This window comes from Lingula anatina, chromosome 10, assembly GCF_051362555.1.
Source record: "Lingula anatina isolate TDL-2025a chromosome 10, LinAna3.0, whole genome shotgun sequence".
Classification (NCBI taxonomy): domain Eukaryota; kingdom Metazoa; phylum Brachiopoda; class Lingulata; order Lingulida; family Lingulidae; genus Lingula; species Lingula anatina.
Window position 1 is genome coordinate 6,456,477 of NC_141776.1, and position 16,857 is coordinate 6,473,333.

At 38.3% G+C, this 16,857-nt stretch overlaps 2 protein-coding genes and 1 long non-coding RNA gene across 4 annotated transcripts; all 3 read right to left on the reverse strand.

Annotated features, from left to right (window-relative positions):
* Positions 1-1,102: 1,102 nt before the first annotated feature.
* On the reverse strand, positions 1,103-8,922 carry LOC106156789 (thialysine N-epsilon-acetyltransferase). The gene is made up of 5 exons (XM_013532218.3): positions 8,746-8,922; positions 8,058-8,109; positions 7,118-7,344; positions 6,811-6,828; positions 1,103-1,355 (listed from the first exon to the last, which is right to left on the reverse strand). The coding sequence occupies exons 1-5, from the start codon at positions 8,845-8,847 to the stop codon at positions 1,194-1,196; spliced, it is 561 nt and encodes a 186-aa protein (XP_013387672.1). The 5' UTR covers positions 8,848-8,922; the 3' UTR covers positions 1,103-1,193.
* Positions 1,864-3,613, reverse strand: LOC147759457 (uncharacterized). Of its 2 annotated transcripts, none has more exons than XR_015331283.1 (4): positions 3,528-3,613; positions 2,570-2,660; positions 2,294-2,389; positions 1,864-2,124 (listed from the first exon to the last, which is right to left on the reverse strand). It is a non-coding gene; the product is annotated as an uncharacterized LOC147759457 (long non-coding RNA). The 2 variants fall into 2 exon arrangements; XR_015331282.1 differs by having other exon boundaries at positions 2,286-2,389.
* A 1,782-nt stretch (positions 8,923-10,704) lies between the features above and the next one.
* LOC106156792 (thialysine N-epsilon-acetyltransferase) lies at positions 10,705-14,503 on the reverse strand. The gene is made up of 4 exons (XM_013532221.2): positions 14,306-14,503; positions 12,915-12,966; positions 12,526-12,752; positions 10,705-11,312 (listed from the first exon to the last, which is right to left on the reverse strand). Exons 1-4 carry the CDS (start codon positions 14,366-14,368, stop codon positions 11,136-11,138), a joined length of 519 nt encoding a protein of 172 aa, XP_013387675.1. The 5' UTR covers positions 14,369-14,503; the 3' UTR covers positions 10,705-11,135.
* Between the last annotated feature and the right edge of the window lie 2,354 nt (positions 14,504-16,857).

Genomic DNA, 16,857 nt, shown 5'->3' on the forward strand with positions numbered 1-16,857 from the left:
GGCAATCGAATGTGGTCAGAGGTAACTTGACACGATGAAGATAGGCTATAGTGAAGAGGTTAGTGTCAAGTTATCTCTGAAGCTCAGGGTGATGCTTAGAGGCGGGTCCAGGATTATTTGAAGGGGGTGGGGAGGGGGGTACGCGAATGCGAAGCCGCCCCTCCCCCCTCCCTTGGCTTGGTGTTCGGGCCCGCTGTAAATGGAGGAGTGTGTAGTCAGCTGTGTCGCTGCCAATTAACTGCATGACTACCATGTTTGTAGCACTGTTGCATTGGGTAATATGCAGCGATTTAATTAGGTAGTGCTCCTTTGGGCTGGTCAAAGCTTGGCTACAACATGAGCATATGATCTGTGCGACCTTGTGGTAACCAGTCGGCAATCGATCGCTAGAGTCCTGCAACCGGCGTAACAAACCTGAGAGTCCGTGTAACAAAAAGTCTGCCCTCCATTTAGGTCATTTAGGTATAATGGTTAGGGTTAGCTTGAACTAAGTGGGTCAAAATTGGCTTGTACAAATGAATGGAACGCGGACTGTCTATCATGAGGGACTCGCTGGCAGTTGCAAGTTACATCGGTTTTCAATTATTTAGTGGTTGCTAACAAGTTGTGAATCGCTCGGCGAACGGTGCGCAACTAGTTACCTATAGGCAGAAGACGGTCTTCAGAGGTTGCAGATACCATATTGCAACCGGTGTGCAGTAGGTTGCCGATCAAAATATGCCAAAGCTAGGCCTATATATTCACCTTGCAAAGTGGTTGCTAAAAGGTTGATTTTGTGGTTGCTGAACGGTTGCCAAAAGGTTGCAAGCGCAGTGTGACACAGGCTTAACGATGTTCTTATGCTAGACTTAGGGTGCTTTCCCAGAGATTTAGATCGATCTAAAGATTAAGATTTAGATCGACCTAACTCCTTGGGGGTTCACGCTAAATTGCAGTCAGCCGAGCGGGCGCCATAGTTAATTACCCCCTTACAGTTTTTAGTAGGCGGGACAGACGCTTAAGCCGGCCAAGCTGACAGTAATCTAGTGAGACTCCCCACAGGGATAGATCGATCTAAAATCTATGGGAATGGGGTCTTAGATGAAGAACTCCAAGAAGGGGCTCTAGTACGAAAAAATGGACACACAGATTTTATTCCACGCTCTTTCTTCTTTTTTAAAACCTATTTTAATGTGTTTGTATTTATCTCTAAATCAGAACACACTCTGGTCATCAGCGACTTGTTGTAGAATGTCTCTGTTCATCCGATACATGTGCCATTTCTCTTCTTCTGTAATGTCATATCCCCCAAACTTTCGATACATATTGATAGCTGGCTTGTTCCAGTCAAGCACGCACCACATCATCCGTGCGCATTTCACTGCATGAAAAATCAGCTTTTATATATCCTGAAAGATGATCAAAAGGCCTCCTTTTATTCACCTTCTCACACCTTTCCTAGACCTTTCGTTTTTTTAGGAAAGGTGTAAAAGACGATCTTTTGAATGACTTTTGTATAAGCGAAAAGGTATACAAATGGCCCACTTTTCTTTACCTTTTCTCTACACAAAAGATTAACTTTCATAAACCTTTTGATGTAAAAAGACGATCTTTTGCTTGAAGAAAAGGTATTCTCAAGTTCATCATTCATCAGCTTTTTGCATGCTAAAAGGCATATGAATGATCCACTTTTCTCTACCTTTTCCTGACAAAAAGTCCAACTTTCAGATGCCTTTTGTGCAACTTTCAAGATACAAAAGATAACCTTTTCAAACCTTTTTATTTAAGAAAATACTGTATTTTTTCTTCTTTTGTTACGTATTTTAATGTAATATTTATTGCGGCAATTTAATAATATATTGATAAACAGAACAACACATGGTATAAATTTTAATAATTTATTCCATTATAACATTTTTGTGCAGGTTGTGCTTGTCTTTTGAAAGTTTTTGATAATCCAAGGAAATTGAATTTTCTTGTTTTGATAATCCAAGAAAGGCCCAGGAAATGTTCTCTAAATGTACTTTCAGCCAGATCCATTAGTCCTACTATATATGCGTAACTTCCCACTCTCGTGGGAGTAGTATTCCTGGAATCGTCTGTCAAGTGAACACTTTGCCTGCCCAAATCTTTGCCTTTTGCCTCCTGAAAAATAGGATGCATGTAATGATAAATGTTGTTTTGGGTAACAGTTCATTTTAATGCTAATCAAATATGATAAAAACAAGGGCAACTTTTTTGTCTAATACTGATGTTAGAAGTATTTTCAAATTATGCCATCAAATGGCTTAAAAAAGAGATTTTACCTCCTTACTTTTTTTCCATATTTTTTGTTTCAGCTCATCCAGTCCTTTTGCTTGTTTTAGAACATCCTCCTACTTTTCAGATCTGTAGTATCTTTTAATGGCACCTAGTAAAGAAATAAAAAGAGTGAACTATTTGAGTGTAATATCATGCAAAAAGTTTTCAATTAGGGAAATATGAATAATGACATAACTACAAGTAATGATGAAAATATGCATTCATGATTACTGCTAGGCAACTTGATTGAGCCTTGCACAGAACTTAGATAGGCTCCTGTATTACATACCCCATTCTTCTCTTCCAATTTTTTTTTGCCTTAGTCCATCCACTTTGTTTGCTTTTATATGCTGTTCAGACAGCCTGTCTTTTAATAGCATCTGGAAAAGAAATAGAGGTTTTAAGATAGTGAATTCTTTTAGTGTAATATTATACAAAAAGTTTTCATTTTTGAAAATATGAATGCTGAAATAACTACATGCAATGATGAAGATATCCATGATTACTGCTCAGGGTTCATACAGCAACATAAAAGCAATTTAAATGACTTCTGGGGCTCTTAATCAATAACTTTTCAATAACTCAATGCGTCTTACTGTCATTTTAAAGTTTACATAGAAAAGAGGAGCATCAATTTACACAAACTTTGTATTTTAATGATAATGAAACATGAGAAAAAATTGATAGATTAAAAAGGGCATTCCCCCAGCATGTCTACATTCAGGTTAAAAACAAGGTTTGAAATAATCATTCGACAAATTTCTAACTGATCAAATCCCAGAATATTTTAGGGAAAAATGATGAATACAAGCCCTTTCTAAGCTTAATAACAATTTCAAGTACTTTTTATGTCATAAACAGACTGAATACATGTACAAGGGGCAATACTAGATTCAAACACTCAAAGTGCTGTACCGGGGTATGAACCCTGCGAGTGAACCAGTGCATTGATTATATAACCCTGCCTGGAATTTAGGTCAAGGAATGTAGGTCGACTATATGGGATTAATACAGGCCAGTTATATACATGTACAGAATCTTTACTAGTACGCGGGGCCGTACTTTGACGTAAACTTTTTGCAGTGTTCTAATATATAGGTCAGAGTGTTTGATTAACAACTGTTTCACGATCGTGATAACCTTTTCGGCGCGGTCTGTTCTCCGTGCATAAAACCCATCTTGGGCGTCCGTGACACGGTTGTTTGTTCCTTTAAATATGATTGATTCACATGTTATATTAGACCTACCTGATGCATTTACTCATTCTCTTCATCCTCGTCAGTTACATTATCGCCGCAACAATTGCCATCTTGCAAAGAAGTCGACCATTATCTTCTGTGACCGGCCTGCACAGTCTTTCAGTCCGCGCATTTTCAACCGCCTGGCCTTGCGCATGCGCAGATAGTCTGTAATGGGATATCTTTCGCGCCGATTCTCTAGCATTGACCTATAGCGCAGTATTAATGACAGAAAAGCGCGCACGGCAACCTTTTACTTCGTGTTTTACTCAAGACTAAAAACAGCAAGAGACAATAATATAGATCACTAGACACGGGGCAGCTGGTCATCGTTTTACAAGGTAGGTGATATAGTGATTTCAGTACCTAATGTTCGCACAGTGTGTGTTAACACAAACTATAGCAAAGCATGCTTCTGTGATTAAAGCGGGAATCTTTCTCGAAGCACTACATGTTGCAAGGTAATTAAGTCGTCTCTCGAGAAAGGATCGAGTTATACTGAGTTTCATAGGGCTTGGCTTTTGTTTGTTCTAACGTTTGACCTGTTACTCACTGAGAACTTTGGAAATATATGACATGTGCACGTCCACGATACGGGGTAACAACAAGGGGTTGTCATTTTTAAAAGTGTTAGAATATTCCCATGTGTTGGATTACAAGGGGGTGCTTTAATGTGAAAGGGGATGGATTCGTCTTAGACCCCATTTCCAGAGATTAGATCGATATAATTTAGATCGACCTAACTCCCTAGGGGTTCACGCGAAATAGCTGTCAGCCGAGGGGACACGAAAGTTAATTACCCCTTTACAGCTTGTAGTAGGCTGGACGGACATTTAAGCCAGATTATCTGATAGTAATCTAGTGAGACCCCCCCCCCCCCCCCCGGGGATAAATTTATCTAAAAACTCTTGGAATACAGCCTTATACAACCGAAAATGACACTATTTAAAACAGCACTCTCTATTGCAGCTGCTAATTATAGAGAAGAATTAAGGCTCTCAGAAAATATTGTCATGTGTTTTTGTTGTGTCTCTATCATTCAATGTCTTTTCTTTTATAAAGGAATGGGGCGTCACAAGAAGAAAAAGGAGTGCCTGTCGTCACAAGAAAAGAGATGAACATCTAAAAGAAGGCTGCGTTCCCGTGCTCCTGTTATACATGAATTCCCAGTCTGCAGCTAGAATAAAAATTGTTAACCTACATGTATAACCTCATTGTGTTTACCTCAGACCCCCTGTCAAATTTATAGAATTAAACATGCTAAAATCAGGGGTGGATCCAGAGATATTTTCTGACAGTCTTCCAAACTATCTTTGCTGATTCAGCCTCGATTTTAGACCGTCTTCCGAAAGAAAAAGAATTAGATATCCGTCAAAACTTAAAAATCTGACCGTCTTCCGGAAGGCCCAGAAGACGGCCTAAATCCGCCCCTGAAAATGGTAAAGGGAAGACTGGCTCGCTCTGAGCAAGAGAATAAGTAAAAAGTTATCTATGGTTGATAATTTTCCTTTGATATTAAGATTAACTTCAGCAGTGTAAGCAAGATGAATTAAGGATATGCAAACAGTAACAGTCTGTCAGTAATATAACCAGTTCCAATATAAACAAATTCAAATTGCAAAGCTGATTACTACCTATCTAACTTCGGTTAAATATTTCCATCATGCCCAGGGCCTTACTATTAGGGATTATGTAAAAGGTAAAACTTGCTCTCTGGAGTCTAAAACACATCATAACAATTTAAAGTGGTTTTCTCATTAGAAACGATCCCCTGGTCAGGCAAACTATGGAGAGGTGACTTCTGACATTTACTGTAATTATTTTATTTTTTTTTTTTTGACTTGATACAATTAGTGCAAATACTGACATAACTTAAAATAACAAAGTTAGTGATGAGAGATCCTATTGCCTTTTTTGTTGAGGAGAGGTGGTTTTCTGTTTAGAGACAATCCTCTAGCCAGGCAAATTATGGAGAGGTGACCTCAAACACTATTTTGACTTGGTACAATCAATGCAAAAATCCTGACATTACTGAAAATAACAAAGTTAGGTGATGAGAGATCCTATTGCCTTTTTTGTCAAGGAGAGGTGGTTTAGAGACAATCCTCTAGCCAGGCAAATTATGGAGAGGTGACCTCAAACACTATTTTGACTTGGTTCAATCAATGCTAAAATCCTGACATTACTGAAAATAACAAAGTTAGTGAAGAGAGATCCTATTGCCTTTTTTGTTGAGGAGAGGTGGTTTTCTGTTTAGAGACAATCCTCTAGCCAGGCAAATTATGGAGAGGTGACCTCAAACACTATTTTGACTTGGTACAATCAATGCAAAAATCCTGACATTACTGAAAATAACAAAGTTAGGTGATGAGAGATCCTATTGCCTTTTTTGTCAAGGAGAGGTGGTTTTCTGTTTAGAGACAATCCTCTAGCCAGGCAAATTACGGAGAGGTGACCTCAAACACTATTTTGACTTGCTACAATTAGTGCTGTAATCCTGACATAATAAGCTAATATCCAGAGGCATGGAGATCATTTCCTGTGAAAGTAATTATCTAGGCTAATATGGAGATGTGACCTCTGACATATAACTTTTTGATTTGCTGTATTTAAATCCTGACAATATTGGAATAAAAATATAAGTTACTTTTGATTCCTAAAGTTGTTTGTCGTTTAAAGCGTCAAAATTATGTCTACCCCAAGTGAAATTCGGTGAACACTTCTTCCACTGCACTGAGTGCTATATATTTATACATAAACTCCAGCCAATGCAAGATTGCATAATTATTTCTCCGACATGCAAATCACCACATTCAATCTATCTGTTAAATACTTTAATCAAATTGCAAAACATTTTATCATGCAAACAATTTGCAAAAGTATTCGCTTTTTTCATACTGTGCTTAATGTAAGATACGGAATTAAGTCATGTACATAGAATAACTAGTATACATACAAAAGATCACCACGCAATATTATGAAATTAGTCTTAAGCTTTCAAAAAATAAAAAGATGCACAACATGCGACCTTTCCAGCCAACAAAAGCTGGAATGTAAGGTGGCCTTTCGCACTGTAAAAGGTGATAGTTGAACTTTTGAAAACTGAAAGTTAATAAAAATGTGAATGACGGTCTTTCCGAGAGGTAAAAGTTGATAAAAAGATGACCTTTTACAAATAAAAGGTGAAAGATGACCTTTTCGTCAGGAAAGGATGATGAAAGATGAGGGATCATCTTTCGATAACATTTTGTAGATAACTGAAAGGTGATAAAAGGTGTCTTTTCATGCAGTGTTTGTCCTGAACAGCCGCCTGAAAAATATCAAGGGTGGCACGTGAATAATAATAATAATAATAATAATAATAATAATAATGAAGGAGATGTAGAAGAAAAGAAACGAACAAACAGTTTCAATGATAAATGGTCTATGGTTCTGGACATGTAGGCATAAAGACTACATAATGCACCAAACTGCACAATTTATGAAAAATTTCAGGAGAGTTTAACATGCATTCACGTAACTGGTATGCGCTTTTATTTCGTTCTTTTTCTCTTTTTTTAAAAAAAGATGAATTATAAACAAAACCAGTGAATCGTTACCTTTGCAACTGCCCTGAAGAGGGCAGCGCCTGTACCTTTACCACGATAGGCCGGTGTCACGTACAGATCTTCCAGGAACATTGACGGCCCTTCCCATGTCGAATACGTTAGATAATACAAAGCATATCCAACAACTTTCTTCTGTGGTTCAACCTGTTTAGACTCGGCTGTTTCAGCTACTTTACATTTGAAGAAGACGTGGGGACCGAAACCGTGATTGGCAAGCTCTGAAATATTTTAATTTTGTGGAATATTTTAATTTTGTGAAATATTTTAATTTTAAAACCCTTCATTTTTCATTCAGTAACAACCATTCATTTTTTCTATTCTAATTTAAATTCGTCTTGTGATCTCGTTCACTGATAAATTCATTAATGGAATTATGTTGGGAAAGTTTTGAGAAAATATCTCAGCTGAAATTTATGTCTTCAGGGCCTTGTTCTGCGGGGAGGGGCAGGGGGAGCAATTGTCCTATCAGAGAGTATTTTTGGGATATATAAATGTATTTGGAGGAGGTGGATGTCTTTAAACAGGGTTTTATTTAGATTTTCCATCTCTCAGTCCATTGGGATTTTGTAGAGGCTAGATGACGGATGCAGGCCCGTAGCCAGCAATTTCAAAAGGGGAGGGGGGGGGTAAGAAAAAGTGGACCTTTTACAATGGAACCTTTGTGTATTCAGCTAGATCAAATTTTACCCATAAAAGACCCTTCCTGACAAAAGGCGGTTCTTTCGAACCCCCGAACCACCCCCTGGCTAGACACAGACAGCACTTCAACTAATAGCCCACCCCCGCCTACTAGCATATTTTCCTCAGCCTATGGTTTTCACATTACATATATTAAGTTCTAAACATCATTCATTTCAATACTTTACTAAAAAAACTTAAAATAACAGCCATGGTAAGGGAAAATATATATATTCAATTGATGTTACTCTACCTTCATGCGTAGTTTTTACACCATCTGGAAATTTCTCAAACTGAGCGAGTTCCTGTAATGAAGCAGATATTTCTTTTCTATAAGGAACAAAAGTTTAAGAGATAAGATGACTCAAAGTAGGTTTGAATTTGAAGAACAAATTTTGGCGAGCGTCACTTTAAATCATTATCTTCTACGTCCCTTTTTTTTTTAGAAATCCATTACCGTTATTTCTAACTGTTTTTAATTCATGTATAAGTCCATTTTCTAAATGTGTTTTGAAATAAACCTTTGTTGAACAAACTCAAACTTGCAAGACGTCTTGGCACGTGACACAGGGGCTGCGCATCAATCTGCCTGTACACTAACCAATCAAAGGGTTCTTTCACAGTGAATATTGTCGACCTAGCTAATGAGGACCAACTCCACTGGGACTCTCGCTGAATGCAATCAGATAAACTGACCAGTTTCGATTAACATCTGCCACAGTCGGTACAAATGGCTTATTTGCATGTATAGGAGTCACTGGTATACTGTGGGCCTTCAACAGCTGTATTTTCTCAGCCTACAATCGAGGCTAGCTACGGCCAGGTTATGATCAGGACCCTACACGTACATGTTCTCTCGATTAGTGCTGTTGTACTGCGGACTACTTCTGATCACTTGACCCTATATTTTCGCTGAGCGTTTAATTATTCACAAAGCTCACCTTAATCAAGCCATGAATAGCAACACAATCCTCCCTCACGGCATCACGTATGATCACTGACATGTTTAAAACAAGCTGGGCCGCTACCTGGGTACAGTGCATTGACCTAGATTCGTCATCATAAATTCAACACAACTTACATTACGGTAATACTGATCGTATAGAGGTAATCCAAGTGCAATATACATGTAATACCGCGATCTTTCAAAGGTAATTCAAAACAGTACGTATTTCAATGGCGACACGGTTTTGACAGGGCGTATTACGTTAAAAATTTTCCTTATCGACGATATAATGCGGCTTTAAACATTGTCTTATATAATGGGATTTAGGGCCTAAAATGCTGTCGCTTTTATAATACGGCTGATAATACGTCAGGGCAAATTTGCGCATGTCAGCTGATATCGTAACACCGACGGTTATTGGTAAAAAAACTGTGATATCGCTTTCAAACTGATCCCCCTCACCTGAACAGCTAGTTTTGGCTATCAACTCTTTTTAACTTTAAATTACTTATAACAACTAGGCTACAACTTAAAATTGATCTAGTTTCAAACGGATTTTCTAGCTAACTCGAGCCTTAGAGTTTTGAGCATAAGTTAACGACTCCAACCACGAATTAACTATCCCAACGCAAAATTACTATACTCGCCACAAGCACAGTACTTCATTAACCAAACCGCTCATCCGTTCATCTACCCGTTTGGTACGTTCCGTATGAGCCGACCGGAGATTGTCGAGAACGCATTGCTGTAGTATCAAAAGAACACGCAAGGGTCTTAGACCCCATTTCCAGAGATTAGATCGATCTACTTTAGATCGACCTAACTACCTGGGGGTTCACGCTAAATAGCTGTCAGCCGAGCGGACACGAAAGTTAATTACCCCCTTACAGCTTGTAGTAGGCGGGACGGACATTTAAGCCGGATTATCTGACAGTAATCTAGTGAGGCTCCCCGCGGGGATAGATCGATCTAAAAGCTCTGGGAATACAGCCTTACCCTTACAGACAGAGACCCGAAGCTAGAAGCTGGCCAAATTGTTTAGGTAATAATGAAATGCAAATCTTGTGTAAGTCGTTCTACTGTTTGTGGCTGAAGTCCTTAATTTCTTACCCTAGGTTCTAGATTCCGGTATTGCCAGCTCGATCTTGATTTCATATATAACCCATAGTAGCAATACCAGGTAAAAGTAAAAGCGACTCCACCACAAGGTATATTTAAGCCCCCTTTACACTGGACGGCGTCCCTTTTGCGTCCAGCAGTTCGGCCCCATTTGAGAGTTAAAGAATTATAATACTTTACGTGCCGACAACTGGCCGATCATTGAGCATTCATTCTGATACCAAATCAATGCTCGTGCCTCCTTATTACGACCACAGCGATGCCAAATTTCATGGTCGCAGAAAGGACGCAGAAAGGACGCCGTCCAGTGTAAAGGGGGTATTAGCAAGCTAGCTTTTACGTTGCTCTGACACTCAGGGTATAATTTCTGCATTTGTATTCCAAATTTAAGGCTAGTGCTAGAAAAGGGCAAATATCGTTTAAGAGGCCCTAAATTTGTATGAATTTGGAATTGCTTTTCGTTAATTTGAGCTGCTTTTAGTAAATTTTTGGTGATACCTCCCAGAATTAAGTTGGTTTTAGACCATTATTCACGCTTGACCGAACTAGGCTAACAATCTCACAAGCAAGAAGTTGCTTCGGTCATATTTTATACCCTAAAGTTGCCAATATACAACAGTAATGTTACCGTTCTGCTTTTCCTCAACAATAAAGAATAAATGTTTTTGCCAATAAATATTTTTGTAAGGGTGTTGTTGTATTTCAGTAGTCAGCTATTACAGATATGTATTAATTCATTTATTTGCTTGTTCATTTGAATGGAAATAAAAACTTCTAAAAATAATATTAATATTTATACTGTTTTTAAAGGAATTTACACTTTTCCTCATAAAAAGCAAATGTAACGCCGTTTATTTCACAAAAGCAGATAAATGCAAGGAAGACGCAGCAATCTTTTCATGAATAAAAAGCTTGATTTCCAAGTAAATGCCTCTACCTTATAATGCTTTTTTCAAAGACGATTTAATTCCAATCACCATGATAAACCGTACGTAATATACACGTTAAACTAGCACTTTGATCCGTGGATCTGTTAGAGCGCATTCAGCACAAGTTGATCCGCGGACTAAATATGGCCGACTAACTAAAAAGCAATGCCGCTATAATCTCATGCTGTTCTCCCCGCCTCTACACGCGCCGTCGCTGCAGGGGGCCTAGAAATTAAACCTCAGAGTCAAGATTTAATCCGGGAATAAAGCGGATTGCTTTTAAGCGGGGTCGGCCAATCTGTCCTGAATATGCTCTGTGTCACTTCATATTTTTTTATCAAAATGCACTCTCGCTTGCAACTTTCTGCAGAGTGTCTCCCTTCATGCAAAACGTGCGCAATTGCTCCTCTTTAGTTATATCACTTCCGCCTAATTTTTGGTACAGCTCGATAGCTGGTTTGTTCCAGTCAAATACTCTCCACGTCATAACCGCGCACTTTTCTTCGATAGCCGCCTGAAATATAAATTCAACGTAATAAATATTAAAGCAGCTGAATCAGGATAAGGGTGTAGTGTGAGCTACTTGCTCAGCCGCTTTTTCCAATACAAAATGATGAATCTCTCCACCCCTCCTTTTTAAACAATGGGATGAACACAAAGTATGGCCAGCTGATTAAAGTTTAAATTGGATGCTACGAAATGACCCAAATTGCAATAATCTAATAACAAATCCAGTTTGTATGGACATCGTCCAAAGACATTTTAGCCCGATTGCATGTATTCACATTTGAAACCCATAGCTATATATGGCATGCTGCTGGATAGATAATACATTGATTTATATACTTATTCGTTTCACTTAATCGCATATAAATCATTTATTGTCTAATAACTCGCAACGAAAAACACCAACCACCGTTTCCAATACAAATCATTTATTTCGTTAACCCTTGCTATGAGCTGTTGTTTGCTTGGCTGCGTTACAGAATGCGTACACACCACGCACTGACTGTCCTTCACAAACTCTCCGACTATAACCATTTACAAACTTCTCTTATTTCCTCTACTTCTGCTGTTTTCTTTTCAACCACCTTTTATATATTTCAATAAATTCTTTCGTTCCATATTTGAACTATTTCATTTTTTATAGATATATTACCGAATGTGTAAATGCCCAGAATTTACTGTACATCAGAAACCACTATTTTCTAATGTCTTATCCCAACTACTATCTCTTCTTTGTTACCAATTTTGTACATTTTACACTGATCTATGTTTTCTTCATTAATCATAATTATTTCTAAGCACATACCCTTTAATACTCCAATTAACTTATTACAACTGTTCCATTTTGTGCCTTCTCTGATGTATTACTTTCTTGACCAAACTTCTATATCATTTAAAATATTCTTTGTTTTATATTTGCGATTTACTTGGACCTGACGCAGCAAGCTGAAAACAGCCTCGAATGAAATCTGCTCATCTCACATTTCCTTTTATACTATTGTGCAATGCACAATCTGCGCATGTCAAACACCCCGCCCTATGAACTCATTTCCTCACCTAAATTGCTTCTCTAACACATTTTGCGTTGACTCGTTAAACGACAATAAATTCATTTATATTTACACTTTTTTTAAAATAAATTTTCATTACTACTAATGTACTTCTAATATTCATTTCTACTATGCATTATAATATAATGAAACCGATTTCACAATGCTTACCTTGGCAACAGCCCTGAAGAGGGCAGTGCCTGTTCCTTTACCACGATAAGCCGATGCCACATATAGATCTCTGAGGTATACTGTTGGACCTTCTAGAGTCAAGTAGGTGAAATAATACAGCCCATAACCAATAATTTTCTTCTCAGTTTCACCTCGATTAGATTCTGTTGTTTCTGCTACTTTACAATAGAAGAAGGCGCGGGAACCGAACCCATGACTGGCAAGCTCTGCAAACATTGAAGGCTACAATTTTTAATATATATAGACTAATACATTTATCCCTTGATTCATCTATACACTGCTAAATACAGTTATTGATTTATGCTAGAGAAAGCGTCAAGATCTTAAAACATATTTAAATGGTCATTTTAATATGTCTGATATGGTACCTTCATATGTAGTTTTTACACCCTCTGGATACTTTTCAAACTCGGTGAGTTCCTGTAACGAAGCAGAGATTTCTCGTATACAGTCTGTGCCAAATACTTTTCAAGTTACAGGCCATCCGGTCCACCTGGGTCTGGGGATCTACTGGCGGGAGCCCAAGGCCAATAAAATATTTAAATTAACACATTGAGGTTAAAGGCTGAATACAAATACGAACGAAAACATTGGATTTTGAAAAGGTTATTAAAAAGACTTCAACAAGTAGCCTGAACATTTATAAAACGAACTGGAGTACAGGTTACAGCTGAAAAAATATCCAGAAGACCGTTTGAAGTCTTTGAACCAGTAACTGACTGTTTTTCAGATATTTCACTTACAATTAGAATCTTTGACATACAATTAGAATCTATTTGTTGATTGCCTCAGTTTTCAGACATGCTACGCAGGTTAAGCCTCATTCTAGTGTAACAAACTGTCGAGGCTTTATATGACGTCACCTACAAACCATGTGACGTTGGTAAGTGGTAGCACTGTGCGTTCATGTAAGTGCTTTGACGTTTCATTCGTCCAAAATAGTTAGATAAATAATATTACTTAATTGGTCGCCAAGATCTGTAAAACGTGTACGACTTACATTTTACAGGCTCTCTATATACACGTACTATTATTTTTTTTTTTAAACATATGATTATGCAAAATATATACCTAGTTAAGAAAATAGGACTGAGGAACAGCAGAGGATGATACGACTATCATTTGCTAGTTAGCGATAGATATTTCGGTTCTCAATGCTTTCAGTTATACATTCTATATACGTATATGGCTTTTTTTTTTTGGTGCACACGAGCAGCCTGCATGCTGTTAACTTTTTCAGGGTCCGTTTTCTGATCAGGTGGTATCATTAATGTATTTCATCTGTTGCTATGCTCTTTACATTTCAGCAAGAAATGAGTTTCAGTTTTAATTTCAGCGCATTAGGAGCACTTGACGACTTTGGCAGAGTTTTTGGTGATGTGTAGTGACCCCATTCAATTCCCAGGTCTTGATCAGTAACACGCATTTTCGCAAGAGTTTTTATTTCAAATTCAGAGGCTTTCATTGAGATTAAAAACACTAAAATGTTATCAAACTGGTGCATGAACCGACACATTTAAAGAACACTAAACACTATTAAATACAACTATATGCTACAAGGTGGTGACGGAGTACACAGTTTTGCCAGGATGCGAATATTTTTAGCCTCGAGATTTCGTAACACAGGGTAGAATGAGGTCCTACATTGTACCTGCGGAAGACAGCTAGTAGCGCTTTGCAGCTATTTTGTCGCACTGTTCACCTCGTCAACGTTGACTGCTATAGTTTAGTTGTCTTATAAGAAATAAGCAATATTCACCTTAATCAACCCATGTATAGCAGCACAGTCCTCCCTCTTTGCGCCTCGAATGACCACTGACATATCTGGAATGATGTGGCGACGATGGGGATGAGGTTTGACCCAGTTTTCTAAATGATTGTGAAATATAGGTTATCATGAATCCTATACAGTATTCTTTAACAACCTTGAACTTCGGTCTAGTAAATCTCCGACTCGTTACGAGCAATGCCTAGTCATGGTTTTTAAAGAAACGGCCCGTATTACAAAAACACTTAAAGTGAAAATTGCCGTGTGCCAAAAAAATGCTGTAGCACAGTTTTTATCTCATAGGCTCTATTCCCATAGATTTTAGATCGATCTATCCCCTCGGGGAGTCTCACTAGATTACTTTCAGATAATCCGACTTAAATGTCCGTCCCGCCTACTACAAGCTGTAAGGGGGTAATTAACTTTCGTGTCCGCCCGGCTGACAGCTATTTAGCGTGAACCCCCAGGGAGTTAGGTCGATCTAAAGTAGGTCGATCTAATCTATGGAAATGGGGAGATAGTCAATTTCCTTCGAAATAAAATATTTTTGTCTGCTACTTACGAATCGCTGTTCGACCCGTCCTGATTTAGATTGGATCTTTTCTTTTCTTTTTTTTTTTATCAGATATGTTAGTTTTAAAGGGATAATAACTCTTCGTATGAAATCTGTATTTCACAATAAAAACATTGTGAGTGACTCATAAAAATATAATATATTCTGTTTTCCCACAAAAACGGCTGTTATAGCTATTATTCTGATATCTGAGCTCGTCTTTAGACCACGTGACCTCCATTGATGGCTATACTCTGTTAAAATCTCTTAAGAGATTTTAACAAAAAACCAAACTTTTTAGAAAAAAACCAGAGACTAACTTTGAATGTAAAAATGGATTCATTAACCATTGGTAAGTATGGGAAAATTGTTGTTTACTCCAGGAAAATTCATTTTTTGGCCGAAACGAAGAGTTATTATCACTTAAAATGAGTAGTGAGTCATTTAGACCGCTATAGCATTTCAGACAATGTTGACATGAATTAAGACAGATAAAAAGATTATCAGGATATGTATACGGACATTTTCAAACCCGGATAGTAAATTGTTGAAGTATGAAGGGTTTATCTTATGCTGTATATTTCATTCCATTTATGTTGTAAAGAGCGGAGGTCCAATGTTGATATTTTTCAAGAAGATTCACATAAAATTCTATATAATTTTCATCTTAGTTTCCGTCCTGTCGCAAACTAAGACGGACAGTAGTTCCCACAGTCGTCCAGAGACGAATAGAATCTGTTTACCCCTTAATTCCATACAAAAACAATAAGTTCTTACGGGAAGAATCAATAAGTCAGATCCTGGGGATCCCTTGGATGTTTCGTGTTCCTGGCCAAGGAAGCCGCTACGGCATGGGTGTTTATGGGTGAAATGCCAGCCGGATCCAAGACGTTATACATGTAGTACGCGCCATCGATAGCTCGGAGCCGAGGCAGATAATGCTAGCCGAGCCGAGATAATGCTACACCCTGCGGGTCGGGGCAATTATGTTTATGTTCTTATCCCTTTCAGCTCCGTCCGTCAGAAGCGTCGTTTTGTGTGCAGCCACTTGAAAACGAAAAGAGACGAAGAGACAAAGGACGTCCTGATCCTCGATCACGATTCTCCTCTAGGAAAGCAGAGAATACTTCCCATAAGATAGACGGGACTAGGGCGAAGAAAATGCGTGGAATGCACCACGGAAGATTAACCTTGCTCTTTCCGAGCCTGGAGCCAACAGGTTCCTGATTGGCGGGGTTTATTGCCGCCAAGCTGCCAAGTTACTTGAAACGGCAAAAGTATGCTATAGTGTAGAGGTTTGTTAAGTAGTCTTTGTAGCTCAGGGGGGTTTAACATCATGGAATCTTTATACATACTTTTCTTTTCTCTTGCAACAAAAGACCCTTTCCCCCCTCTTTCTATCCTTATTCTTAGCTTCTGACGTTTCCGCTGGGTATTATGAGATAATCTTTCCTGCGGCGACAAGTCTGCTACTAATGTTATTAGGGGAAACTTCTAATGTCGTAAGAATATTGCAGCAGTGATACGTCCCATATCACTTGAAGCCTTCACGAAAACGGGACGTTTCTTTCCGGTGTCCTGATTCCTTGCTACATCCTTTATTTAAACACCATGTACCGGTTTCACACATACACAAAAAAAGTTAAGTCGGGTTCCCTGGCTAAGAACTTAGCTACCAATGTTACATGGTCACATGCTCACATCTTACCCTATCCGAAACAGTGTTATAGCACTTCCAAGGAAATCCCGGTCAACTAAGCCCGGGAGCTGACTTAAGTTTTTTTTTTTCTTCTTATGAAACTAAGCCATGTGCCTTCGCATGCCGCCATGAAAATACGAAAAAAAATGATACATCTTTCCGTCGTCTTCTACATCTCTATTCTAATGACAAAGTTTTACTTCCCCGAATGTTGTATTATAAAAAGGCCAGACAACTAACAACACTTCAAAAGTTAGTCTGAAAATAAGCTGTTCTACACTTAATAAGCAG

Coding starts and splice junctions, on each gene's coding strand:
- LOC106156789 (XM_013532218.3), bottom strand. CDS start 8,847: ATGCACTGTACCCAGGTAGCGGCCCAGCTTGTTTTAAACATGTCAGTG. Junction 8,110..8,745: donor CTATTCATGGCTTGATTAAG/GTGAGCTTTGTG, acceptor GCTTCATTACAG/GAACTCGCTCAGTTTGAGAA. Junction 7,345..8,057: donor TGTAAAAACTACGCATGAAG/GTAGAGTAACAT, acceptor AAAATATTTCAG/AGCTTGCCAATCACGGTTTC.
- LOC106156792 (XM_013532221.2), bottom strand. CDS start 14,368: ATGTCAGTGGTCATTCGAGGCGCAAAGAGGGAGGACTGTGCTGCTATA. Junction 12,967..14,305: donor CTATACATGGGTTGATTAAG/GTGAATATTGCT, acceptor GCTTCGTTACAG/GAACTCACCGAGTTTGAAAA. Junction 12,753..12,914: donor TGTAAAAACTACATATGAAG/GTACCATATCAG, acceptor CAATGTTTGCAG/AGCTTGCCAGTCATGGGTTC.